At 45.4% G+C, this 27842-nt stretch overlaps 1 protein-coding gene across 3 annotated transcripts in view; it reads right to left on the bottom strand.

Moving 5' to 3' along the window:
* Nucleotides 1-27842, bottom strand: part of ano8b (anoctamin 8b) — a 151301-nt gene that overhangs the window by 63835 nt on the left and 59624 nt on the right. For all 3 annotated transcript variants that reach the window (XM_078556174.1, XM_078556175.1, XM_078556176.1), the window contains 7 exons: nucleotides 27134-27250; nucleotides 26603-26730; nucleotides 25477-25638; nucleotides 23677-23829; nucleotides 22169-22295; nucleotides 18391-18446; nucleotides 9519-9593 (listed from right to left, as the gene is read on the bottom strand). In XM_078556174.1, the coding sequence (XP_078412300.1) occupies nucleotides 9519-9593; nucleotides 18391-18446; nucleotides 22169-22295; nucleotides 23677-23829; nucleotides 25477-25638; nucleotides 26603-26730; nucleotides 27134-27250 (818 nt within the window). The remainder of the gene's footprint in view (nucleotides 1-9518; nucleotides 9594-18390; nucleotides 18447-22168; nucleotides 22296-23676; nucleotides 23830-25476; nucleotides 25639-26602; nucleotides 26731-27133; nucleotides 27251-27842) is intronic.

Below are 27842 nucleotides of genomic sequence, written 5' to 3'. Positions count from 1 at the left end.
CAGTCAGTGCTGGGATACTCAGTCCTGTTACACACACACACAGTCAGTGCTGGGACACTCAGTCCTGTTATACACACACAGTCAGTGCTGGGACACTCAGTCCTGTTACACACACACAGTCAGTGCTGGGACACTCAGTCCTGCTATACACACACAGTCAGTGCTGGGACACTCAGTCCTGTTATACACACACAGTCAGTGCTGGGACACTCAGTCCTGTTATACACACACAGTCAGTGCTGGGACACTCAGTCCTGTTATACACACACAGTCAGTGCTGGGACACTCAGTCCTGTTACACACACACAGTCAGTGCTGGGACACTCAGTCCTGTTACACACACACAGTCAGTGCTGGGACACTCAGTCCTGTTATATACACACAGTCAGTGCTGGGACACTCAGTCCTGTTATACACACACAGTCAGTGCTGGGACACTCAGTCCTGTTATACACACACAGTCAGTGCTGGGACACTCAGTCCTGTTATACACACACAGTCAGTGCTGGGACACTCAGTCCTGTTATACACAGACAGTCATTACAGGGACACTCAGTCCTGTTATACACACACAGTCAGTGCTGGGACACTCAGTCCTGTTATACACACAGTCAGTGCTGGGATACTCAGTCCTGTTACACACACACAGTCAGTGCTGGGACACTCAGTCCTGTTATACACACACAGTCAGTGCTGGGATACTCAGTCCTGTTACACACACACAGTCAGTGCTGGGACACTCAGTCCTGTTATACACACACAGTCAGTGCTGGGACACTCAGTCCTGTTACACACACACAGTCAGTGCTGGGATACTCAGTCCTGTTACACACACACAGTCAGTGCTGGGATACTCAGTCCTGTTATACACACACAGTCAGTGCTGGGACACTCAGTCCTGTTACACACACATAGTCAGTGCTGGGACACTCAGTCCTGTTACACACACACAGTCAGTGCTGGGATACTCAGTCCTGTTACACACACACAGTCAGTGCTACAACACTCAGTCCTGTTACACACACACAGTCAGTGCTGGGATACTCAGTCCTGTTACACACACACAGTCAGTGCTACAACACTCAGTCCTGTTACACACACACAGTCAGTGCTGGGATACTCAGTCCTGTTACACACACACAGTCAGTGCTGGGATACTCAGTCCTGTTATACACACACAGTCAGTGCTGGGACACTCAGTCCTGTTACACACACACAGTCAGTGCTGGGACACTCAGTCCTGTTACACACACACAGTCAGTGCTGGGATACTCAGTCCTGTTACACACACACAGTCAGTGCTACAACACTCAGTCCTGTTACACACACACAGTCAGTGCTGGGATACTCAGTCCTGTTACACACACACAGTCAGTGCTACAACACTCAGTCCTGTTACACACACACAGTCAGTGCTGGGATACTCAGTCCTGTTACACACACACAGTCAGTGCTGGGATACTCAGTCCTGTTACACACACAGTCAGTGCTGGGACACTCAGTCCTGTTACACACACACAGTCAGTGCTGGGACACTCAGTCCTGTTACACACACACAGTCAGTGCTACAACACTCAGTCCTGTTACACACACACAGTCAGTGCTGGGACACTCAGTCCTGTTACACACACACAGTCAGTGCTGGGACACTCAGTCCTGTTACACACACACAGTCAGTGCTGGGATACTCAGTCCTGTTACACACACACAGTCAGTGCTGGGACACTCAGTCCTGTTACACACACACAGTCAGTGCTGGGACACTCAGTCCTGTTACACACACACAGTCAGTGCTGACACTCAGGTTCTGTATTCTCTGACTGAATCTTTATTATTTTCTCCATGTGTGACCGGCCTCTCAATGATTCTGTGGTGTTGTAAATCTACAACTGAATCTTTGAACAAGGCTGATGTAATTGCTGCATTCTCTCAGTCAGTGTGTGGTTTCTGCAGCCACAAGCAAGTGCTGTGTTTTAACCAAATAAGAAATTTTCTCTGCAGTTCCCCAGCAGCAATTGTTAGCACGCAGACTCCCTGACCTCACTGCAGAGTGCGATCCCATCTCCAACACCAACCCATCACTGCTAAATCCCCAAAGAATATCCATCATCTGCAGTGAATTCTAATCATTCTCTGTGCCATTGGCAATGCCCCCCAGTTGGCGTGAGTCAGATTTAACAAACCATCTGGAACTGCCCACTGGCAAGATCTCTATAGATATCTCTAAGTCCTTCGAATGTTCAATACCCGACCCGCACCGAAACCCTCAGTCACAATGCAGTACTGAAGGAGTGCCAATCTGCCTGAGGTGCTGTCTTTTGGATGAGACAACATTCCAAGGCCCTGTTTGCTCTCTCTGGTAAGGTCAAATATCTCACAACTACTGTTTGATGTTCTGAGCAACATCCTTCACTCTTTAATCAGATTATCTGACCATTTAATCTTTGTTGTGTGTAGGAACTTGCTGTGTATAAATTGGTTTCCATGTTTCTTACTGACAACATTAAGCTGCTTATCAATGGTTGTAAATCCTTGGGACAGCCTGGGTTTGTGAAGGGTACTACAGAAATTCAAGTTTTTTATAGCTTTCACTTAATTGTCTTAGCCTTGTTTGCAAATCCCTCTTTGGCCTCCTCACCCATCCCTTTCTCTGTAAACTCCTCCAGCCCAACAACCTCCGAGATCTCAGTGTAGAGCAGGACCCAGAGTGGAGTGGAACCTGGATTGAAGTGGAACCGGAGTGGAGCGGAACCCGGAGTGGAGCGGAACCCGGAGTGGAGCGGAACCTGGAGTGAAGCGGAACCAGGAATGGAGTGGAACCTGGATTATCAAATCCCAATGTTTCCATTCTGTGCTCGGAAAATTGTTCAGTTAGAGGTTAAGTCCAATTGATGGCACTAAGACAAGGTCAGGAGAAGTGTGGGGGGAGGGGGAGCAGGGTGAGGAGGGAAGGGGGGTGCTGAGGACTGGCTGGGGGTAAGGGGTGAGCGGGAGTGGGAGGGAGGTGATTTCTTACTCAAATAATCTAAATAATTTTGCACTGATTAGTGTGTCAGGGAGGGAACATCGAGATTCAGTGCAGCTACTGACCTCTCCTCTCCTCCCATTCCCTCAGTGCCAGACAGCAGGACCTTTAGGTTTGCGCAAAGGCAGAATTAAAATGGAAATGTGTTTCTCTCCCCTCACTGCCCTTCCCCCATGCCGGGGCTGTTTGTGCTGACTCAAGGTATTGTCTGCATTGCAGTTTGCCAGCTGCTCTCTGAGACTCGGTGCTGCAGCAGAGGTGCCTGTGTGCTGATGACATAGAGGCGAGGGGGAGGTTCATTTCAGAGCAAGAGGCCAGTTATCATTGATACCTCGGAAATGACTGGGAAATCAGTGATTGCAGCTGAGTGGGAAAAGGAGGACGGGACTCCAAGAATCTTAATTCCACTCCTGCTCTCAAACTGACAACTCTGAATACCAGATCAAAGGACTGCGACAGGGATAGGGGCTTTAGGTAAGGGTGCAGGCGCCATTAGCAGTGTAGAAAGCAGGACAAAAACAAAAATAAAAATACCTGGAAAAACTCAGCAGGTCTGGCAGCATCTGCGGAGAGGAACACAGTTAACGTTTCGAGTCCGTATGACTCTTCAACAGAACTAAGGAAAAATAGAAGAGAGGTGAAATATAAGCTGGTTTAAGGGGGGGTGGGACAGGTAGAACTGGATAGAGGGCCAGTGATAGGTGGAGATAACCAAAAGATGTCACAGACAAAAGGACAAAGAGGTGTTGACGGTGGTGATATTATCTAAGAAATGTGCTGATGGTGACATTAAGGGTAGAAAGCAGGACGAGCAAGGTACAGATAGCCCTAGTGGGGGTGGGGTGGGGGGAAGGGATCGAAATAGGCTAAAAGGTAGAGATAAAACAATGGATGGAAATACATTTAAAAATAATGGAAATAGGTGGGAAAAGAAAAATCTATATAAATTATTGGAAAAGGGGGGGATCGGAAAGGGGGTGGGGATGGAGGAGAGAGTTCATGATCTAAAATTGTTGAACTCAATATTCAGCCCGGAAGGCTGTAAAGTGCCTAGTCGGAAGATGAGGTGCTGTTCCTCCAGTCTGCGTTGAGCTTCACTGGAACAATGCAGCAGGCCAAGGACGGACATGTGGGCATGAGAGCAGGGTGGTGTGTTGAAATGGCAAGCGACAGGGAGGGACATGAAATTCGAATTCAATAAAAACCTGGAATTAAAAGTCTAATGATGACCATGAAACCATTTCCATTTGTTGTAAAAGCCCATCTGGTTCACTTTAGGAAAGGAAATTAGCTGTCCTCACCTGGTCTGGCCTACAGCAATGTGGTTGACTCTTAAAAATGAATGAGGGCAATTAGGGATGGGCAATAAATTCTGGCCTAGCCAACACAGCTGATTGGTTTGCTAGGCCATTTCTGAGGACAGTTAAGACTCAACCACATTGCTGTGGGTCTGGAGTCACAGGTAGGCCAGACCAGGTAAGGACGGCAGATTTCCTTCCCTAAAGGGCATTAGTGAGCCAGATGGGTTTTCACGACAATCCGCTAGTTTCATGGTCACCGTTAGTGATATGAGCTTTTTATTCCCCAGCCACTGTGCTGGGATTTGAACTCATGACCGAAGATCATTAGTTTAGGCCTCTGGATTACTAGTCCAGTAACATTTCCACTATAATATTGTTTCTGGCAGGAAGTGTGGGCCATGGTATATGAGTCTGGGGCGTAAGGGCATCACAACCTCTCCCAATCCTGTCCTCAAACAATGTTGCCCTACATTACAACAGTGACTACACTTCAAAAAGTACTTCATTGGCTGTAAAGTGCTTTGGGACAACCTGAGGTCATGAAAGGTACATAAATGCAAGTCTTTCTTTTTATATGTCTATACTGGGGTCAACCAGTGACTCGTAAGAAGTAAAGGGAAGACTTGCATTTATATAGCACCTTTCATTACCTCAGGGCGTCCCAATGGGTTTCACATCCAATGAAGTACTTTTTGAAGTGCAGTCACTGTTGTAATGTAGGAAATGCGACAGCTGATTTGCGCACAGCAAGATTCCACAATCATTAATCTGGTAAAGCCCAGATAATTTGTTCTCGGAATGTTGGTCACCTAGTACTGGCATAGAGTTTGAGCCTTCAGGTCATAACTGAGTTAGCTGTACAGGGAGGGCAGTCTCAGAGCTCGGCCCAGGGTGGGATCACTGAGGAAGCAGGTGATCTGCACTGACTTTGGGATAGATTGAGCTGGGTACAGAGTGCGGAGATGGACAGTCAGCCAAATACTCTTATCAAAAACAAAGGACTGCTCATCACACAATCCAGCTATAGTCAGCGTAAAGCGAGGGAGCCAAGGGATTGTTTAATCATCTTGTATTTCCTGTAGCGGGGTGATAGTGTTAAGGAATTCACCATCTTACTGCCGAGGAAAATCGGTTTTTTTCGACCTTAGGTAGGAAATCTCTTGCAGGACAGACTTTCTGAGCAGGGATTGAGAATCGGGAGTTTCCTTGAGCATTTCCTAATTCTGGATAGGAAAGGCCTCTCAGCTCATCTGCGTTCATCCACCAAGAGAGTCTCCACACTCTACACACTGGAGCATTCCACTGCTCCCTAAATTATTGCAGATTTTAAATCTACATTTCTCTAATCGGGTGTTTATTGTATTGCGAACGTTTAGGGAATCACAGAGAAAGGACTTGTATTTTTATAGCACCGTTCACATCTTCGGGACATTCCAAAATGCTTCATAGAACAGGGGGTACATTTTTGAAATGTGGTCATTGTTGTAATGTGAACAACCCATTTGAGCACAGCAAGATCCCACAAACAACAATAAGATATTGACCGGAAGATCTGTTTTCAGTGTTGGTTGTGGGATAAATACTGGCCCAGCTCCCCTGTTCTTGTTCAAAATAGCACGCCAAGGGATCTTCTACAGCAATCAGAGAGGGCAGACAGAGCCTTGGTTTAAGGTCTCATTCTGAAAGATGGCACCTCTGACAGTGCAGCACTCCCTCAATACTGCACCAGGAGTATCAGCCGGAATTACGTGCTGGAATGGTGCTTGAGCCCACAACCAAATCAAGCTAACACAAAGGCATGCTGAGATTTCATCAACTTTCCAAGCCTCCTGTTCTCCAGGATTTCACTGGTGTCCTAAATACGATCAGTATATACTTCACCATCACACAGCCCACTCTGTCTTATATCAGTGTAGAATTCACTCGATCACACACAACAGCCTCATATCGGCCTGACAAGAGAACTCATGCTTGATATAGCTTACTCTTATAAGGGTTAGAACTGAGAGAAGGCCAGTTTTATAAAGTTCGTGTTCATTGTTAGAGTACAATGGATGCCTGTATCAGCCCTTCACATGCAACAAGGCCCCTCAGAGCTTACAAAGACCTGAAGTCGCTTTTTAACATTTGTTTTCCACTGACATGGTGCCGCTGTCGTTGTGTGGACTCTAGGCTTATACAATAACAACCCCAGAAGCTGCATCAAACCATTCATTCATTCCAGGCTCCCACGCCATCAGCCAGCTCCTCCTCCCTGCTTCTTCCTTGTCGGAACAGCAAATCGCCAGGATTACACACTCTGCTGCGTGCAGCTCGACAGGGTTCAATCTGGCAGGTACCCAGGCCCCAGAGAGATCGAGACAGGGGTGGGAGGGAACAAAAATAGGATGGAAAGATAAACTCAGCTCTGATACAGAACTCTGTTGCCGGGGGTGGGGGGGCAAGCTCTTTGCAAAGGACCTCGACTCAAGATTCTGATCACTCATATTGGTTCCTTATTGTAGCATCACCCTGCGATGGAAAGGGGAATTTTGTAAGTTATGGCTCACAAGAGTCTGGGGTGGAAATAGGGCATAACACTAGCAATTGGATTTTGTGCTCCACACTCTCAGCCAGTGAGGTTTCTATATAATTATTCCTAAATCTTAAAAAAAAACCCAAATTAATCTATAAGAGGGAGGAGTACGGAAACTGAAAACATGTTCAGACATTCTTCCCTCTTTTCACCTCAAGAGCATTTTGCAGTTATTTCAAACAAAGCACACAGCTCTCTGAGCAAATCATTTCAATCTTCAGAAGATGTCTGAATTCACTATGACTCAGTCTGAGGTACAGAACCCTGATTTAACAAGAGCCACTTTGCACATGGCAAATCCTGCAGGTAACGGAAAATGACCACTCAAAATTTCTCATCTCGTTTTTCTCTCTCATTTTCCTGAAGGCACCAGTTCTCACTGGGGTACGGGTCCCACACACACTGACTCTCACTGGGGTACGGGTTCCACACACACTGACTCTCACTGGGGTACGGGTTCCACACACACTGACTCTCACTGGGGTACGGGTTCCACACACACTGACTCTCGCTGGGGTACGGGTTCCACACACACTGATTCTCACTGGAGTACGGGTTCCACACACACTGATTCTCACTGGGGTACGGGTTCCACACACACTGATTCTCACTGGGGTACGGGTCCCACACACACTGATTCTCACTGGGGTATGGGTCCCACACACACTGATTCTCACTGGGGTACGGGTTCCACACACACTGATTCTCACTGGGGTATGGGTCCCACACACACTGATTCTCACTGGAGTACGGGTCCCACACACACTGACTCTCACTGGGGTACGGGTTCCACACACACTGATTCTCACTGGAGTACGGGTCCCACACACACTGATTCTCACTGGGGTACGGGTTCCACACACACTGATTCTCACTGGGGTACGGGTCCCACACACACTGATTCTCACTGGGGTACGGGTCCCACACACACTGACTCTCACTGGGGTACGGGTCCCACACACACTGATTCTCACTGGGGTACGGGTCCCACACACACTGATTCTCACTGGGGTACGGGTCCCACACACACTGACTCTCACTGGGGTATGGGTTCCACACACACTGAGTCTCACTGGGGTATGAGTCCCACACACACTGACTCTCACTGGGATACGGGTCCCACACACACTGACTCTCACTGGGATAGGAGTTCCACACACACTGACTCTCACTGGGGTACGGGTTTCACACACACTGACTCTCACTGGGGCACGGGTTTCACACACACTGACTCTCACTGGAATACAGGTTCCACACACACTGACTCTCACTGGGGTACGGGTTCCACACACACTGACTCTCACTGGGGTACGGGTACCACACACACTTACTCTCACCAGGGTATGGGTTCCACGCACACTGACTCTCACTGGGGTACGGGTTCCACACGCACTGACTCTCACTGGGGTATGGGTTCCACACACTGACTCTCACTGGGGTACGGGTTCCACACACACTGACTCTAGCTGGGGTACGGGTTCCACACACACTGACTGATCATTTCCACCTCTTAAGTTACGGAGTCTGTTGCCCAGACCTGTTCCAGAGAGACCCAGTGATAGACGGCAGAGCTCTGGCTAGAAATCTTGGGTCGATATCCAGCGCGATGCTCCTGTCCGCTCTGTGTGGGTTATTGGAGGTGTAAAACTCCCCCTGTTGCAAAGGCCTGACCATGTCCCCCTACTGTTTCACACCATGATCTACAGCATGAGTGCAAACGTACAAAAAGAATGACAACACCAGGCTGTCAGTCTGTGAATCCTTGCTGTTCTCCAAGGGGAAAGCAAAGATGGAATAAAAAACTAAATCTTAACTCCTGGCATAACTATTAAAAATGAGAGCTAATTTAAATTCCTGTGTCCAATCCTTCTCAGTGGCTTCTGAAATGGTCTCTGAAGCCACTTGGTTACATGGGAAATTGCTTTGGAAGTATTCCTCTAATGAGGAAAAGTAGAAATAGACAATAAGTGCGAAAGATTTTCTTTGAAAATGATGATTCTGAGGAAGATTTAGAGCCTCCGACAGAACAGATCCTGTCCTTCAGAAATCAGTCAGAAGTAATTATCTAGTTCAAGAGAATCTACCATGATTGAGCCAATGGTTTTGCCTAGATTGAACTCTGCCCTTTTCCCCTTATTGCAAAGCATGCATCACCAGGCCAAGCCCTGTTATACTTGGCACTGAAGCCATCGAAAGCAGACAGTGTAGACCCTGGTCGCCATGTTGCGTTTGAAGATGAGGAAGAGATAGATTTTGAGGACAATGTACGGGAGGAGGGCGTCTTTTAGCTGACGGATAAGACTTTTGGACAGGGAGAAGACTATCAAAATCTGCGGAGGAGAGAGGAAAGAAAAAATGAAATGAAAACACAAGTGAAATAAAGGAAGACCAGAAACAGCTGCTCCTCGCAAGCGTTTGCAGCCACTCCAACCAGGAAAGGATCAATGCAATAATGAACATGCGAAGAAGCCCTGTGGCTCCAGGCTCCATACCACCATACATCTCTGTCTGTTACAGCCAGCTACCACAGACCCTTACAGCACCAAAGAAGGCCATTCAGCCCACCTATCAGAGAATGGAGTGTGCGCAGCGCGAGCTGGGAGAAATGAGCTCTTACCTCTTTGAGGCGCTCCATGTCTTTGAGGTAGAATCCAATATAGAAAAGACTAAGATATGAATTTACAAACTGGAACTGAAGAGAAAAGAAATAAAGGTTTAGGTTAGTTTCTGCTCATGTATCAGCGATTCACATTAACTCCTCCCTGATTATCACTCCTCTGTGGGGAAATATACCACCCAGTATAGACAGCAAAGAAAGACTTGCATTTATATAGCACTTTTTGTGACCTCAGGATATCACAGGATGCCAGTGAAGTACTTTTTCGAAGTATAGTCACTGTTGCAGTGTAGGAAATGCCACAGCCAAATTGCACATAGCAAGATCCCACAAACAGCAACGTGACAATGACCAGATCATCTGTTTTTGTGATGTTGAGGGATAACTATTGGCCCCAGGATACTGGGGAAAACTCTCATGCCTTCTTCCAAATAGTGCCATGAGATCATTTATGTCCCCCTGAGGGGGCAGATGAAGCCTCGGTTTAATGCCTCATCCAAAAGACAGCACCTCCAACAGCACAGCACTCCCTCGGCACTGGCACAGGATTGTCAGCCTAGGTTATGGGTTCAAGTCTCTGGAGTGGGACTTGAAACCACAACTTTCTACCTCAGAGAGGAGATGTGCTACCCATTGAGCCATAGTGACTCAAACCCCAACCCCAGCTCACAGAAATCAGGTACAATGAAGAGGACATTCCAAGCCAGGACCAGTCAAGGCAATCAAAAGCTTGGCCAAGGGGAAAGGTTTCCAGGAAGCTGACAAATCTACCCAGCATGTCCCAAAGTCTACAGCAATTAAAGATTAATCTCCCGGACACTGCTGCAAGCAACAGCTGGGAAGTGAACTTGGAGTTAGATCATCTGTGGGGGCTTTGAACCCCTATAGTAACTTGGTCTCAAGGATTGGAGTGAGTTCAACCCCACAGCATCAAGATGAACAGTTAATGGTTACTCTAAGACCTTGTGGACTGTATTAACTCAAGGCTCAACTGTTCCAACGGACTCCTGCAGGCCCTGTAACCTTCAGATCATCCAAAACCCTGCGCCATTGTCCTAACTCACACCAAACCTCATTCACCCATCACCCCATGTGCTCTCAGTGCAGCTATGCCTTGATTTTAAAATTCTCACCCTCATGTTCAACTCCCTCCATGGCCAGCACCACCCCTCTCTATTTCTGTAATCTCCTCCAGCCCCACAACCCTCCGAGATCTCTGCTCTCCTATAATTCTGGCATCTTCAGCATCCTGGATTTCCAACTCTCCACCCTAGGGTGGCTTTCCCTTCAGCTGCCAGGACCCTAAGCTCTGAAATTCCCTCCCTACACCTCTCTGCCTCACTCTCCCTCTCCTCCTTTAAGACACTTCTTAAAACAAAGCACGTTAACTAAGCTTTAGGTCACCCATCATAAAATCTCCTTATCTGACACTCCTGTGAAGAGCCTTGGGTGGATTTCCCACATTAAAGTCACTATATAAATGCAAGATGTTGTGGTTGTTGTTTATGCAAGAGATTGGCTCAACCACATATCAATGCAACGGGATGTGGAGTGAGTTGGGTATAGGGCGGCAGAGTTTTGGATGAGCTGAAGTTTGCAAAGGGTGAAAGGTAAGAGGCTGGACAGGAGATCATTGCAACACTCACTTCTGGAGGTGAGAAAGGTGCAGTGTTCCTATGGGTTCTGTACTGAGTTTTCAGCCCTGAATCCAGGTTCAAATCCAGCTGGGGTGAAGATTTCTAGCTGTGAGGCTCCAACTCGTGAAATGAGTTTGTGCTAAAGGCCACACCCAGGATGAGCATGGGCCGATTGCACAAACTCACTGGCGAATCAGTGACAATGAAGAGGCCACATCACGAGTGGTGTAGGGACAAAGACAGTGCTGCGCAAGTGCAGTTGGTGCCTTCATGAGGTTAATACTGAGGCAGAGTGTTGGAGGGGAAAGGAACTACACTCTCATCAAGCAGAGATACACAATTCTGACCCACATGCGGGTGTCCCATCGTCATATGGGGCAATCACAGGCATAGACACAGATCCACATTCCATCCCATGTCGGGGGGAAAGGGTAAAAGGATCTTAGTTAAGTAAGTGTGGACACAGCACTGAATCATCGAGTCTGGAAATACACAGGAAACAGATACCCAACTGGCTGTAGGAGGGGCCAGGCTCAGCTCGTGTTCTGCTATTGGACTGGGCTTTGTGCTTGACTGAATCTCAAATATCACGGTTTCTAAATTTAACCCCAAGCAATAACCTCCATCTGTGTCAAAAAGAACCTGACTGATCAAGTCCTTTTTACCGTGTAACTCAAAGACTTAGAATTTCCCCCCAATATTTCTTCGTCCTCCCCTTTACCTCAGTCCTTCTCTGAAGAGAGGCTGGGTCTTGCAGGTGTCTGCAGTTCTATGGTGCCATACCTCCTGACACCTCACGTTTAATTCAAAACCCCCAGGAGGAGGGCTGCTGCGAACAGACAATAATCCCAGTGTTAGCAAGAGAAAGGGGCGTGGATTGGAATCCCGGCTGATTTGAATTCTGGAGGGGGAAGAGGGGAACGGTGTCTCGCCAGTGGGGGATGGGAATGAAGGTGAGGCCTAGAGACCTCACTGACTAGCACTGAGAGAAGGCTGAAAAATCGGGAGGTGAGGGAAAAGGAGGGAGAGACATTGTTACATTCTCATGATTGGTTTTGGTAAGGGAAAGTTTCTACTGAACCAGCCTTCTTGTGAGGGGACTGAGGCATCAGATCTTGTGGTTCCCTTTAGTGACGTTGGTTAAGGGATTAAAATTGGCCCCATGGGACTGGGGGTGGTGGGGGATCAGGGGGGATGCAGGGGGATCTCCCCTGCTCCTCTTCAAAAGAGTGAAATGTGATCTTTTACAACCACCAGGTGTGGCAGTAATGATTCAGGAAGACATTGTAGTGTTGGAAAGAGAGGATTTCCTTGAGGGGGCAATTTGCTCCATTTGATCACAGTTGAGAAGCAAAACAGGTATGATCACACTACTTGGGATATTCTATAGGCCTCCAAATAGTGAGAGATAGAGGAACAAATCTGCAGGGAAATCACAGAGACGTGCAAGAGCTATAGAGTGGTGATAGTGGGGGCCTTAACCAAATATCGTTTGGGATAATGTTAGTGTAAAGGGTAAGGAGAGGGAGGAACTTCTGAAATTGTAGGTATGCTCTCAGCCCGACTAGAAAGGAGGCATTGCTGGATCTGGTGCTGGGAAATGAGGTGGACCAAGTGTCTGTGGGGGGAACACTTGGGTAATTATAATCATAAGGTTTAGATTAGTAATGGGGAAGAGCAAAGAACAATCTAATATAGAACTTCTAAATTGGAAGAGGGCTAATTTAAATGGGATGAGAAAGGATCTAGGCAGGGTAAAATGGAACCAAAGACTGTCAGGAAAAACTAGTGGAACAATGAGTGATCTTGAAGGAAGTGATACTTCAGGTGCAGACTAGATACATTCCAACAAGGATGAAAGGTAGGGGAACCAAATCCCGGGCTCCTTGGATGATGAGGGAGATAGGGATTATGATGAAACAAAAAAGGAAGGTGTATGATGCAGGTCAGATGAGTTCTTCAAATGAGAACCAAGTCAAATACAATAGGTTGAGAAGGGTGATGAAGAGGAAAATAAGACTGGCAAAGAGAGAATATGTGAAGAGAATGGCAGTCAACATAAAAAGGAACCCAAAAATCTTCTCCAAGCATGTAGATAGTAAACTTGTTGGAAGAGGTAGAGTGGGTCATATTAGGGACAAAGGGGGTGATGTATGTGTAGAGGTGCAGGGCAAGCCTAGAATACTTAATAAGTTATTTGTATTGGTGTTTACTAAGGAAGAGGAATCTGACAAAGTATTGGCAGAACTGGAGATAGTAGAGGCAATGGTTAGTCTGAAAATTGAAAAGGAGGAACTAGTGGAAAGGTTGATTATGCTTGGAGTGGATAAGTTGCCTGTCCTAGACGGCTTGTTCCCTAGGTTGTTAAAGGAAGTGGGGGTGGAGATGGCAGAAGGAGTTGCCTTAATCTTTCTTCAAGTTCCCTTAGATGTGGGAGAGGTGCCAGAGGATTGGAGAGTGGCAAATGTGACACACTTATTCAAGCAAGGGCAAAGAGACAGTCCTAGTAACTACAGGACATTAGTTTAGCATCAGTGGTGGGTAAGATTTTGAAATCTACAATCAGGGACGAAAAAAGCAACCGGTACTTGGAGAGGTCTGAGTTAATTAAGGAGAGCCAGCACGGATTTGTAAAAGACAGGTTATGGTTGACTTAATCTAATGGAATTTTTGATGAAGTAACAGAGAAGGTTGAGGTACCACATAAAAGGCAGGTTAACAAAATTGAGGCTTAACAAAATTGAGGCTTATGGGATAGTCGCTTGGTAGTACAATACTTGAGTATTGCTGAAACAGATACATGCTGTCGAAACTTTTCGTCTTGTACTCATCAGGACAGACATACGAACATACAAAATAGGAGCAGAAGTAGACCATTCGGCCCCTCGAGTCTGCTCCGCCATTCAATAAGATCATGGCTGATTGTTTGTGTTTCGAGTTCTATATTCCCATCTACCCCCAATAACCTTTGATACCCTTGCCTAACAAGAATCTATCGACCTCAGCCTTAAAAATATTCAATGACCCCGCTTCCACCACCTTTTGAGGCAGAAAGTTCCAAGGTTGTGCAACCCTCTGAAAGAAAAAAATTCACCTCATCTCTGTCCTATAAGGGCGACTCCTAATTTTAAAACAGTGGCTCCTAGTTCTGGGCTCACCCACAAAAGAAAACATCCCTTCCACATCCACCTTGATACCATTCAGGATATTATATACTTCAATCAAGTCACCCCTCACTCTTCTAAACTCCAGTGGAAACAAGCCCAGACTGTCCAACCTTTCCTCATAAGACAACCCACTCGTTCCAGGTACCAATCTAGTAAACCTCCTCTGAACCGCCTCCAACGCATTTACATCCTTCCTTAAATAAGGAGACCAAAACTGTATTCGAGTATTCGAGATGTGGTCTTGACAATGCCCTGTATAACTGAAGCATAACATCCCTACTTTTATGTTCACTTCCTTTTGTAATAAATTATAGCATTCTATTAGCTTTCTTGATTACATGCTGTACCTGCATTCTGACTTTTTGTGACTCGTACGAAAACACCTAGATCCCTCTGCGCCTCGGAATTCTGCAGTCATTCTCCGTTTAAGTAATATTCTGCTTTTTTATTCTCCCTGCCAAAGTGAACAACTTCACATTTTCGCATATTATACTCCATCTGCCAGATTTTTGCCCACTCATTCAACTTATCCATATCTGTGTGCAAACTCCTTATGTCTTCTTCACAACATACTTTCCTACCTATCTTTGTGTCATCTGCAAATTTAGCTACCATGCCTTTGCTCCCCTCATCTAAGTCATTGATGTAAATTGTAAAAAGTTGAGGCCCCAGTACAGTGCCCTGTGGGACTCCACTCATCACATCCTGCCAATCAGAAAATTACCCAATTATGCATACTCTGCTTTCTGCCAGCCAGCCAACCTTCTATCCAGGCTAATATGTTACCCCCTACACCATGAGCTTTTATTTTCCTCAATAACCTTTGATGTGGCACTTTATCAAATGTCTTCTGGAAATCCAAGTACAGTACGTCTACAGGGTCCCCTTTATCTACAGTACATGTTTCTCCTTCAAAGAACTCTAATAAATGGGTTAAAGATGACTTCCCTTTCACAAAACTATGCTGACTCTTTCCGATTACCTTGTGTTTTTCTAAGTGCCCGGCTATAACCTCTTTAATGATCGATTCTAACATCTTCCCAATGACAGACATCAAGCTAACTGGCCTATAGTTTCCTGTTTTCTGCCTCCCTCCCTTCTTGAATAGAGGGGTTATATTTGCTACTTTCCAGACTGATGGAACCTTTGTAGAATCTCGCGAATTTTGGAAAATTAACACCAACGCATCTACTACCTCATTAGCCAACTCTTTTAAGACTCGAGGATGAAGTCCATCTGGACCTGAAGATTTGTCAGCCCGCAGCTCTGTCAGTTTGCTCAATACCACTTCCCTAGTGATGATAATTTCACCAGGTTCCCCTCTCTCCTCCACCTCCTGATATACAGCTATTGCTGGAATGTTTTTTGTATCCTCTATGGTGAAGACAGGAGCAAAATATTTATTCATTTGATCTCCCATTTCCTTATCTACTATTAACTCCCCATTGTCACTCTCTACAGGACCAACACTCTTCTTAATCTTTTCCTCTTTAAATACCTGTAGAAACTCTTGCTATCCATTTTTACATTTCTAGATAGTTTCGTCTCACACTCTAATTTCTTTCTCCTGCATAACCTTTACTTGCTCTCTGCCATTCTTTCTATTCTGACTAATCATCTGACCAGACACTCATCTTTGCGCAGTTATATGTTTTTTCCTTAAGTTTAATGCTTTCCCTAACTTCTTTAATTAACCACGGATGGTGGGTTCTCCTTTTAGAATTTTGCTTTATATTAGGAATATACTTATTCTGAGTATTCTGAAATATCCCCTTAAGTGTCTGCCACTGCTTCTCTATTGGTCTATCCTCTAGCCTAGTATCCCAGTTAACTTCAGCTAGCTCAGCTTTTATGCCCACATAGTTGCCCTTATTGAAGTTTAAAATACTAGTCTTAGACCCACTCTTCTCCCTTTCAAACTGGATGTAAAATTCAATCATATTGTGGTCACTGCTACCTAGGGGTGCCTTCACTCTGAGGTCATTAATTAATCCTGTCAAATTACATAATACCAAGTCTAATATAACCTGCATGTAAGCCAAATTTCAAAGGGTATGCTACATGAGAAAAGTTTGGGAAGCTGACTCTCATTGGTCAGAGCATTGCCATGGAGAATGCACCAGGGACCTATTGTCCCCATGCTCTTGTTTAATTCAGAAAAGATGCAATGCCTGGACATGTTCCTTTTGTCTGCAGAGGACAGGTCCCTCTGTATGAATATACGTAGCTTCTAGCAAGCATAAGTGAGCCACATTGCGAGTCTGACTGATAATTTTAAATTGCTTGTTAGTGTAATTCTGAGCACATTCGGGGTGGTTCAGCAAGTGCTATCCAATTGTAGAATCACATCTAACGTTAGGCGTTATGTTCTGAGTTTTGCAAACACGGGCTGGTTGAAATTTGGGCATTCTTGCATTTGTCCTGATGAACACAAGACAAATATCTTTAACATGTCTCCTTTTTCAGCAATGCTTATGGAATAGGAGGGCCAGTGTGCAATTGGATAAAACAATTGGCTTAAGGACAGCAAGTAGCTGGTCAAGGTAGGTGGTTGTTTTTGGGACTGGAGGGTGATAGACAGTGGTGTTTCCCAAGGGTCAATGCTAGGATCACTGTCTTTTCTGCTATATATAAATCACTAGGATCTTGGAATACAGAATAAAATTTCAATACCAAACCTGGAGGAGTTGCAAACAGTGAGGATGAGATGAATTACCTGCAACAGGACATGGATAGGCTAGCAGAATGGGCAGACAAGTGGCAGATGGAATTTAATACAGAGAAGTGTGAGGTGATGCATTTTGGCAGAAGGGACAAGGAGAGGCAATAGAGATTTAATGGCACAGTTCTAAAGAGTGCCCAGGGACAGAGGGACCTGGGGGTTCATGTGTATTGATCTTTGAAGGTGCCAGGACATATTGAGAAGGTGGTTAGCAAAGCAAAAGGGATCTTGGACTTCGTAAATAGAGGCATTGAGTACAAGCTAAACCTTTATAAAGCTCTGGCTAGACTCCAACTGGAGTATTATGTCCAGCTCTTATCACTAGACTTGAGGAAAGTGTGCAGAGATTTTTTTAAAAATCATTTACAGGATGTGGGTGTCGCTGGCTTGGTCAGCATTTATTGCCCATCCCTAATTGCCCTTGAGAAGGTGGTGGTGAGCTGCCTTCTTGAACCGCTGCAGTCCATGTGGTGTAGGTACATCCACAGTGGGAGTGAGGGAGTGAGTTCCAGGATTTTGACCCAGCGACAGTGAAGGAACGGCGATATATTTCCAAGTCAGGATGGTGAGTGACTTGGAGGGGAACTTCCAGGTGGTGGTGTTCCCATGTGTCTGCTGCCCTTGTCCTTCTAGATGGTAGCGGTCGTGGGTTTGGAAGGTACTATCTAAGGAACCTTGGTGAGTTTCTGCAGTGCATCTTGTAGGTGATACACACTGCGGCTACTGTGCATCGGTGGTGAAGGGAGTGAATGTTTGTGGATGTGGTGTCAATCAAGCGGGCTGTTTTGCCCTGGACGATGTCAAGCTTCTTGAATGTTGTTGGAGCTGCACTCATCCAGAATGGTTCCAGGGATGAGGGCATTTTAGTTACAAGGTTAGGTTGGGGAAGCTGGGGTTGTTCTCTTTGGAGCAAAGATGGTTGAGGGGAGATTGGATAGAGGTGTACAAGATTATGACAGGCTTGGGTAGGGTAGACAAGGAAAAGCTCTTCCCATTAGCTGATGGTACAAGGACTAGGGGACATAGATTTAAGATTTTGGGCAAGAGATGTAGGGCGAATGTGCAGAAGAACTTTTTATGCAGTGAGTGGTAATGACCCAGAACTCGCTGCCTGCAGGGCAGAGAGAGCAGAGACAATCAACGATTTCAAAAGAAAATTGGATGGGTATTTGAAGGAAATAAATTTGCAGGGCTAGGGGGATAGAGTGGAGTACTGTGACTGACTGGATTGCTCTGCAGGGAGCCGGCATGGACTCGATGGGTCAAATGGCCTCCTTCTGTGCTGTAAATGAACCTATGACAGATGGGAATCCAGTTTAACATCTCATCCAAAAGACAATACTTACCAAAACTATTTTAATGATGAGGTGTTTCTCATAGGCACTCTGTAAGCGGTAATTCTCTGCAAGAAGGAAATACAGAGAAACATGACTAAGACACAGTGACCCTTCTATAACAGGTAGAAACAATCAGCAGCGAGGCTGATCGGAGCTGTAAACCAATCAGCAGCGAGGCTGATCGGAGTTGTAATCCAATCAGCAGCGAGGCTGATCGGAGTTGTAAACCAATCAGCAGCGAGGCTGGTTGGAGTTGCGGTGCAGCATGAATCCATATGTTTCCTACATAATCACCACTGACCCCGGGCTGATTGACCTTATTTTCATTTCAAGTTTTGGGCAACTAAAATGCCCTTGATTGTTGAGCTTTAGCAGGTTGTTGGAGGAGTCAGACGTAATGAGCTACTGCACAGTTTTAAGGGTCGCAGAATATCAGGAACATCCCACTAACTCACCAAAGCTCTCCTGAACCATTGAAAGTTATTACTCCTAAAAGTTTGTTTGGGTGCAACCTAGATTGGGTTGTCAGGTATCTTACTCCTCCGTAATAGGAGAATGGGAGCAGACCATTTAGTCCCTCCAGTCTGTTCCACTATCCACATGGTTAATGTGTACCTCTACTCCATTTACCCACCTTGACTCCAACAAGAGCTATCAATCTCTGGCTTGAAAGATCCAATGCCCCCCGTCCCCCTCCCACTCCCACCCAGCATCAACAGTTTTTCTGGAGGAGAGAGTTCCAGATTTCCTCTCCCCTTCGTGTGAAGAAGTGCTTCCTGACATCACCCCTGAATGGCCTGGCTCTAATTTTAAGATTTGCCGCTTTGTTCTGGACTCCTCCCTCCGCACCAGAGGAAATGGTTTCTCACTATCAACCCTGTCAAATCCTTTAGTCATCTTAAACACCTCAATCGGACCACCTCTTAATCATTCATACACGAGGGAATACAAGTCAAGTTCATGTAACCTGCTCTCATAATTTAACTATTTAATCCTCACTATCAACCAGGAAACAGGCGGGGGGTGGGGGTGTGGGGTGCATGGAGGAGGCAATACTTAACCAATTGGGAATCTGGGAAGTTGCAAAATTGGCTTGAATCGATAGCATGGGTTAGAGAGTGAAGTTGTGAAACCAGTTACTAGTGATGTTTGTGCGATGATAATGGTAGACTGAAGGATATGCCAGGCTGTGAGCTTACAGGATGTGGCGGAATACAATTCTGTTTCTGTCAATGATACACAGTGCCTCATGGAGGTCCAGTTTTGAGCTGTTGGGTTGGTCATGTGATATCAATACCCATATTGGCATGGTGTGCATGTTTGTGATCTTAACCGTTTAGTGTTTTTGTTAGTAAAACGATCAGACTAAAAGCTGAGTGTGAATTGGTCATTGTGGCTGCTTTAGTTCATTGGTTACTGAATGGTGTTAGATAAATAAAATAAAACTTGCGTTCACAACCTCAAGGCATCCTAGCACAGCCAATGAAACATTTTTTGAAGTGTGGTGACTGTTGTAATGTAGGAAACGTGGCAGCCAATTTACACATAAGCTCCCACAAACAGCAATGTGATAAATGATCAGATAATCTATTTTAGCGATGTTGGCTGAAGGATAAACATTGGCCAGGACAAGAAGGCAAATGGAATTTTGGCCTATATTGTTAGGGGGTTAGAGTTTAAAAATAGGGAAGTCTTGTTACAAATGTACAGGGTGTTGGTGAGGCCGCACCTGGAGTACTATGTACAGCTTCAGTCCCTGTATTTAAGAAAGGATATACTAGCATTGGAGGGAGTTCAAAAGAGATTCACTAGGCTGATTCCTGGGATGAAGGGGTTGACTTATCCAGAACGGCTAAACAGGTTATTCATTAGAGTTTAGAAGAATGAGGGGTGCTCTTATTGAAACGTACAAGGTCCTGAGGGGGCTTGACAGGGTAGATGTTGAGAAGATGTTTCCACTAGTGGGGGAATCTCGAACTAGGGGACATAGTTACAGAATAAGGGGACACTCATTTAAAACTGAGATGGGAAGGAATTTCTTCTCTCAGAGGGTAGTGAATGTCTGGAATTCTCTACCTCAGAGAGTTGTGGAGGTCAGATCACTGAAAGTATTTAAAGAGGTAAATAGATTTTTGAAATGTTGGGGAGTTGAGGGCTATGAGAAGCTGGCACGAAAGAGGGGTTGAGGCCTGGGGAAGATCAGCCATGATCTTATTGAATGACGGGGCAGGCTTGAGGGGTCAATTGGCCTACTCCTGCTTCTATTTCTTACGTTCTTATGTTCTTAGGACAGGCTATATTAACAGGGCTATAGAGTACAAGACCAAGGAAGTTATATTGAATTTGTATAAGTCACTAGTTCAGCATTAGCTGGAGTATTGTGTTCAGTTCTGGCCACCACATTGGAGGAAGGATGCGAAGGCATTAGAAAGGGTGCAGAAGAGGTTCATGAGAATGATTCCAGGAATGAGGAACTTCAGTTATGAAGGTAGATTGGAGAAGTTAGGACTGTTTCCCTTAGAAAAAATGAAGGGTTGCGAGGAGATTTGATAGAGGTATTAAAAATCATGAGGTGTCTGGACAGAGTAGATAGGGAGAAACTGTTTCCACTTGCGAAAGGATCAAGAATGAGGGGGCACAGATTTAAAGTAATTAGTAAAAGAAGCAAAGATGATATGAGGAGAGAAACGTTTTTACACAGCGAGTGGTTAGGGTTTGGAATGTGCTACCTGAATGTGTGGTGAAGGCAGGTTCAACTGAAGCATTCAAAAGGGAATTAGACTGTTATTTGAAGAAAAAGAATGTGCAAGGTTACAGGGAGAAGGTGGGGAATGGCACGAGGTCAGTTGCTCATTTGGAGAGCCGGTGTAGACACTTCTGCACCGTAACAATTCTATGACCAGGGAGAACAGTTCTACTCTTCTTTGGATAATGTCATGAGATCTTTTACTTCCACCTGACAGACCAGATAGGGCCCCAGTTTACTGTCTCACCTGAAAGACAGTGTCCCCAATAGTGCAGCACTCCCTCAGTGCTGCACTGGGTGTGTCAGTGTAGAGTTTTGTGCTCAAGTCTCTGGAGTGGGACAAGAACATAATAAATAGGAGCAAGAATCGGCCATAAGACCCGTCGAACCTGCTCCACCTTTCAATAAGATCATGGCCGACCTTCTGTCTCAGCTCCACTTTTCTGCCCTCCTCCAAAAGCTCTTGATTCCTTGAGCGATCAAGAATCTATCATCCTCAGCCTTAAATATACCCAGTGATGGAGCATCCACAACCTTCTGGGGTAGAGAATTCCGAAGATTCACAACCCCCTGGATGAATTAGTCCAAATTCTCACCTTCCCCCTGCTCTTCTCCCATAGTCCATACATCTTTCCTTTTCACCAGTATATCCAATTCAGATTCACTGCGTAAAATATATTTCTTCATTTTTACATTTAGTTTTTTTTTGCCAATCATCATAAATCTCTGTCCTCTGGTTACCAATCCTCCTGCCAGTGGAAACAGTTTCTCCTTGTTTACTCTATTAAACCCCCTCCTGATTTTGAACACCTCTATTAAATCTGCCCTTAACCTTCTCTGCACCTGGGAGAACAATCCCGGCTTTTTAAGTCCCACCAAATAACTGAGGTCCTTCTAATCTTGAGTAAATGAAATAATTGTGAAAAATAAACCCTAGGGAGGGTGTGATTGGCCCATTTACCCCAACTCGCTCACCCACCACGCTCACCCACCTCCCCCCACCCCCCTACCCCTGGAGAGGAAAGTATATTTGGTACGTACCCATGTCATTTAACCAGTAGGCAATTTTCTTGTAAACATCGTCAAGAATTGTAACCACAACAGCCAAAAGGACTTTAGGAAAATAGGTGACTATCCGTGGCAATTCTTTAATACTTGACACAAATTCCTAAAAAATGAAGCAGAATGAAATTTAGGATCAAAAGTAATGAGTAGACTTGTGTAAAAATAGCCCTTTGAATTGAACTACCTCAGGGAACTGCAAACCATGAATTATTATTAGAGTGTCGTGACTGTTGTCATGTAGGTCACTCTGACAGCAACTCAGCAAATAGTAATATCTGTAATTAAGCATGTTAATCTGATTTTAGTGATAGTAGTTGAGGGATAAATATTGGCCAATACACTGAGGAGAGCTCCCCTACTCTTCTTTGAATAATGCCGTGGGTTCTGGTAAGCAAGCATGAACACAGAGCTCATCACTGAGAAGTGATCATTGGGAAGAATAAAAAGGTGACTTATTATTTAATTGGAGAGAAATTTCAGAATGCTTCAGTGCAGAGGGATCTGGGTTCCTCGTGCGTGAATCGATGAAAGCTAGTATGCAGGTACAGCAGGTAATAAGGAAGGCAAATGGAATTTTGGCATTTATTGCTAAAGGAATAGAGTATAAAAATAGAGAAGTGTTGTTGCAACTGTACAAGGCATTGGTGAGACCGCACCCGGAGCACTGTGCACAGTTTTGGCCCCCTTACTTAAGGAAGGATGTAGTTGCATTGGAGGTGGTTCAGAGGAGGTTCACTAGATTGATTCCAGAGATGCGGGGCTTGTCTTATGAGGAGAGATTGAGCAGTTTAGGCCTATACTCGCTAGAGTTTAGAAGGATGAGAGGAGATCTAATTGAGGTATATAAGATGCTAAACAGGATAGACAAAGTGGACGTGGAGCGGATGTTTCCCCTTGTGGGGTATTCTAGAATGAGAGACCATAGTTTTAGGCTAAGGGGGGGTAGATTTAAATCAGAGATGAGGAGGAATTACTTTTCTCAAAGGGTCGTGAATCTGTGGAATTCACTACCTCAGAGTGCAGTGGATGCCGGGACGCTGAATAAATTTAAGGAGGAGATAGGCAGATTTTTAATTAGTAATGGGTTGAAAGGTTATGGAGAGAGGGCGGGAAATTGGAGTTGAGACCGAAAAGAGATCAGCCATGATTGTAATGAATGGCGGGGCAGGCTTGAGGGGCTGAATTGCCTACTCCTGCTCCTAGTTCTCATGTTCTTGTGTTCACTGAGTGTCACAGAATGCGAACTTGGGATTTTGGTGAGTAAGGCAATTCGGTGCAGTGAAGGAGGAGGGAAGCAGTTAAGCGATTGTTGAGTATTTTGCTCATTAATCTTTCAAAATTCAGATAATTTTTCAGTAACTGTAAGGTTTTATTAGTATTAGTAAGGTTTACTAGCAATAGTAGAGCTCATTGGGAGTAGTTGGGCGCAAATTGTTCATCACAAAGCTTCGATACAAGAGCCTCAACAGGTGTCTGGTACTGACCTGCAGTTCAAAGCAGATTAACATGATCAAGAAGACCACGCAGAGACAGAAGAGACAGACAGGAAGACTGACAAAATATTGGAACAACCTCCGTTTCCAAGGTGGGTAATAGAAGTCCTCACAGCCTGTAACTGGGCTAACTCGCTTAACACCCTGCCAGGAAAGAGAGAAGAGAAGTATTAAAAATATCATACAGCAAACAGTGTGATAACTTGTGTGCTTATCAGGCTGAGGGACATTAATGTCAGGAACAGAACATTTCCCTAATTCAGGCACCACTCGCCAGTGTAAAAAGAATTCCATTTCTATAGCGCCTTTCATCAACTCAGGACATTCGAAAGCACCTTACAGGCAATGGTGTACTTCTCACGTGTAGTCACTGTTGTAATGCAGGGAACACAACAGCCAATCTGCACACTGGAACTCCCACAAACAGCAATGAAATAATGGCTCGATAACCTGGTTTTCACTGATATTTGAGGGATAAATTTTGGACTGGACACCGGGGAGAACTCACATGCTCTTTTTCAAAACAGTGGTCTGGGCTGCACGTGATTACAGTCTGTGCTAAGGGGTTGGTTCTTATGATATAATTTTACAGCACAGATACAGGCCATTCGGCCCAAATAATCTGTGCCAGTGCTTATGCTCAACATGAACCTCCTTCTGCCTTAGTTTGTCCATTGGCTCAATGGGAATATCATCACCTCCTGAATTGCTTCAATACAGAAAGGTTCAGTAACAGATTTCGGAGGTTAATGAGCTCCGAACAAGGTTTATTTTCCCTCAGTATTTACACGTCAGCAGATTATAAATGGGGCAAAATCATCTTTAGTTAAGGATAATATGGCTTAAAGAGAATTTGAGGCTTTAAACGTAAAATAGTCACGAATAAGTCCAATGGGGAATTCAGAAGAAGCTCCTTTGCCCAGATTGTGGTGAGAATGTGGAACTTGCTACCATAGGCATAGATAAATTTTAAGGGGAAGCTGGATAAACACACGAGGGAGAAAGGTATAGAAGATATGTTGATAAGGTGAGATGAAGAGGGGGTGGGAGGAGGCTCATGTGGAGCATAAACACCAGTTGGGCCAAATGGCCTGTTTCTTGTGCTGTAAATTGTCTGTAATTAACGAAAAGGCATTTCCTCACCAGTTTACATTTTGGATCCTACCATGTCGTACTTTATACCACGGGCAGAATTTTATGTCCTGTGGGCGGGCAGGTGCCCGACCCAATTGGGAGTAAAATAGTGCGTGATGACATTGGGCGAGCGTCCCAACATCATCGCGCACCCGCGTGATATTTCGGTCGGAGGGTGCACGCGAGAGTCGGCAACGCGCCTGCCGACAATTAAGAGGTCTGTTAAGGCCATTAAACAAGCAAGTAATTTGTATTTTTCACTGCACGTCCAACCTTACAGTCGGCGGGCGGGCAAACAGGCCAGGTGGCCTTTGCAACAGTAATTTAAAACAAAGTAAAAATTTTCAGACATTATTTTTAACATGTCCTTGTTCATGCGACTGAATCACAAGTAGGGATATGTTTCCCTTACTTGTAAAACCTTTATTTTTCATTGTAAAATTCTTCAGCTCTCTGTGCCCCCAGGGAGCTTTCGGTGTGCGCTCCCCAGCGCTTGCGCAGACTTTAGCACTCGCGCTCCACCCCTCCCCCACCCGGTAGCGCTGAGGTTCTCATGGCGGGCGGCTGTCTGTTTCACTGCCACTCCTGGGCCCACCGCCCGACAAAAATCCTGCCCCGTGTGTGTAAACGAAGCCCAGATATTTGAGCCACACTCACCCTGTATTGGGTCCTGGGCTCCTCGATAAGCTCTGCTGGCCGGTCTAATGTTCCCCATCTGTAAGCAAGCTCCGCACTCTGACGCTTCCAACCTTCCAGAAACAAGGTGGTCCACACAACATTAAACAGGGCAAAAGCCACACAGATCACATCACGGCTCGTCTGTTAAGGAAAGAAAACTTGCATTTATATAGCACCTTTCATGACCTCAGGACATCCCAAAGTGCTTTATAGCCAATTCTTGAAGTGTAGTGTAGACGCTGTTGTACTGTAGGAAACGCAGCAGCCAATTTGCGCACGGCAAGATCCCATGAAAAAGCAATGTGATAAGTGACTAGATCTTTTTTTTTGTGACATTGGTTGAAGGATAAACATTGGCCGGAACACCCCCTGCTCTTCTTTGAAACAGGGTCACAGGATCTTTAGCATCAACCTCAGAGGGCAGGTGAGGTCTAGGTTCAACATCTCGACCAAAAGACAAGATTACGACAGGAGCTGATCAGGTAGACAAAGAAAAACTCTTCTCATCAGCTGATGGCACAAGGACCAGGGGACACAGATTTACGGTTTTGTGCAAGAGATGCAGCGGGGATGTAAGGAAGAACTTTTTTCACACAGTGAGTGGTGACGACCTGGAACTCGCTGCCTACTAGGGCAGTGGAACTGAAGACAATCAATGATTTCAAAAGGAAATTGGATGGGCACTTGAGGGGAATAAACTCACAAAGCTAAAGGGATAGAGTAGGAGAATGGGTTGCTCTACAGAGAGCTGGAATGGTCTAGCTGGCCTCCTTCTTTGAAAGTGCAACCCTCAGTACTAGCACTGGGGTTACATGGAATTTGTGCTCATGTCTCTGGAGCTGGATTTGAGCCCATAATCTTCAGACTTAGTGGTGAGAGTGCTGGTGATAAATAAATATGGTCACTGGACAAGAATAAAGCTTTGCAGCAAATCCTTCACTGAGAATACAGCTGTTTGACTGGAGCTTCCTACATTAACCTACAATTAGTGTAAATCTTGGTGTACAAAGGATAATATTCTGCCATTATTTACTTGCTACAATGGAAATTCAGGGGTGATTTCTGGCCTTTGTATGTTAGGTATATCATTCATTGTAAACTCTACCTGGTCAGACTCTGTAAATGTCCACAGTCCAAAGCCAATCACAGCTGGATAAATCATGCACCATGTGTAGTATCCAATCCAGGAGAAATACATTGCGATTTTAACCCCAAAATATTCACAGATCTCATCTGGAGGAGAGGAAAGAGAAGACAGATTTATCACCTTAGAATACCAGGAAATGAAAGGCACAGCAAAGGCCTTGATAAAGGACCAAGTCCCGTTGTGCAGGGGGCCCCACTGTGCAGGAGGCCGCACTGTGCAGGAGGCCCCACGGTGCAGGAGGTCCCACTGTGCAGGCGGTCCCATGGCGCAGGAGGTCCCACTGTGCAGGAGGCCCCATGGCGCAGGAGACCCCACTGTGCAGGAGGCCCCACAGCACAGGACACAACAAGTTTGAAAAGACTGGAAGGAAACATTATATAAATCAACATTTAATAATTAGTCTGTGGATTGTCTCCTCTAACAGGTCTTTCCTGCTCCTGAAATGTCCGATGATCTTTCACTTACGACGCACAATAATTTTGTACATACCTATTGGCTGTGACTCGCAGACGGCCTGAACCCATGATTTCACCAATCGGTTAAGGATGCGCTGCTCATGGATGGGAAAGACTTGCTGAATAATCCCTCGGGTCAGGAGCTCTGCAACTGGACATAACACGGACTGGTTAGTATCCAGATAACTCAACAGGACTTCAGGAATTCACCACCTACCCCTCTTTCCTGGTTCCACATTCACCAATCCCCCAACTTTCTCACCCGTCCCCCAACATTCCCTACCCACCACTCTCCACACTCAACCCCCTCCCCACCTTGTCAGCGCTGACAACTCTGCAGACTTCATCAGGTGATCTCCTGCTCCCAACACAAGGTTGTTCTCAAAGACTCTCAAGTCAGAACTTGAACCCACAACCTTTACCTCAGAGGAATTTCTTCTCTCAGAGGTTCGTTAATCTTTGGAATTCTCTCCCTCAGCGAGCAGTGGAGGCTGGGTCATTGAATATATCCAAGCCTGAGTTAGACTGATTTTTGATTGAAAATCAAGTCAAGAGTTATGAGGACAGGAAGGAAAGTGGAGTTAAGTATAATCAGATCAGCCATGATCTTATTGAATAGGCTCGAGGGGCCAAATGGCCTACTCCTGCTCTTATTTCTTATGATCTTACGTTGAGAGAGCTACCATTGGAGATATGGCTGACACCACATCTATAGGTGTGTGGGAGCCAGGTATTACAGGTAG

Source organism: Cetorhinus maximus, chromosome 13, assembly GCF_964194155.1.
Source record: "Cetorhinus maximus chromosome 13, sCetMax3.hap1.1, whole genome shotgun sequence".
Taxonomy (NCBI): domain Eukaryota; kingdom Metazoa; phylum Chordata; class Chondrichthyes; order Lamniformes; family Cetorhinidae; genus Cetorhinus; species Cetorhinus maximus.
The sequence above is the reverse complement of the archived record's forward strand: the minus strand, read 5'-3'. Positions and strand labels throughout refer to the sequence as shown.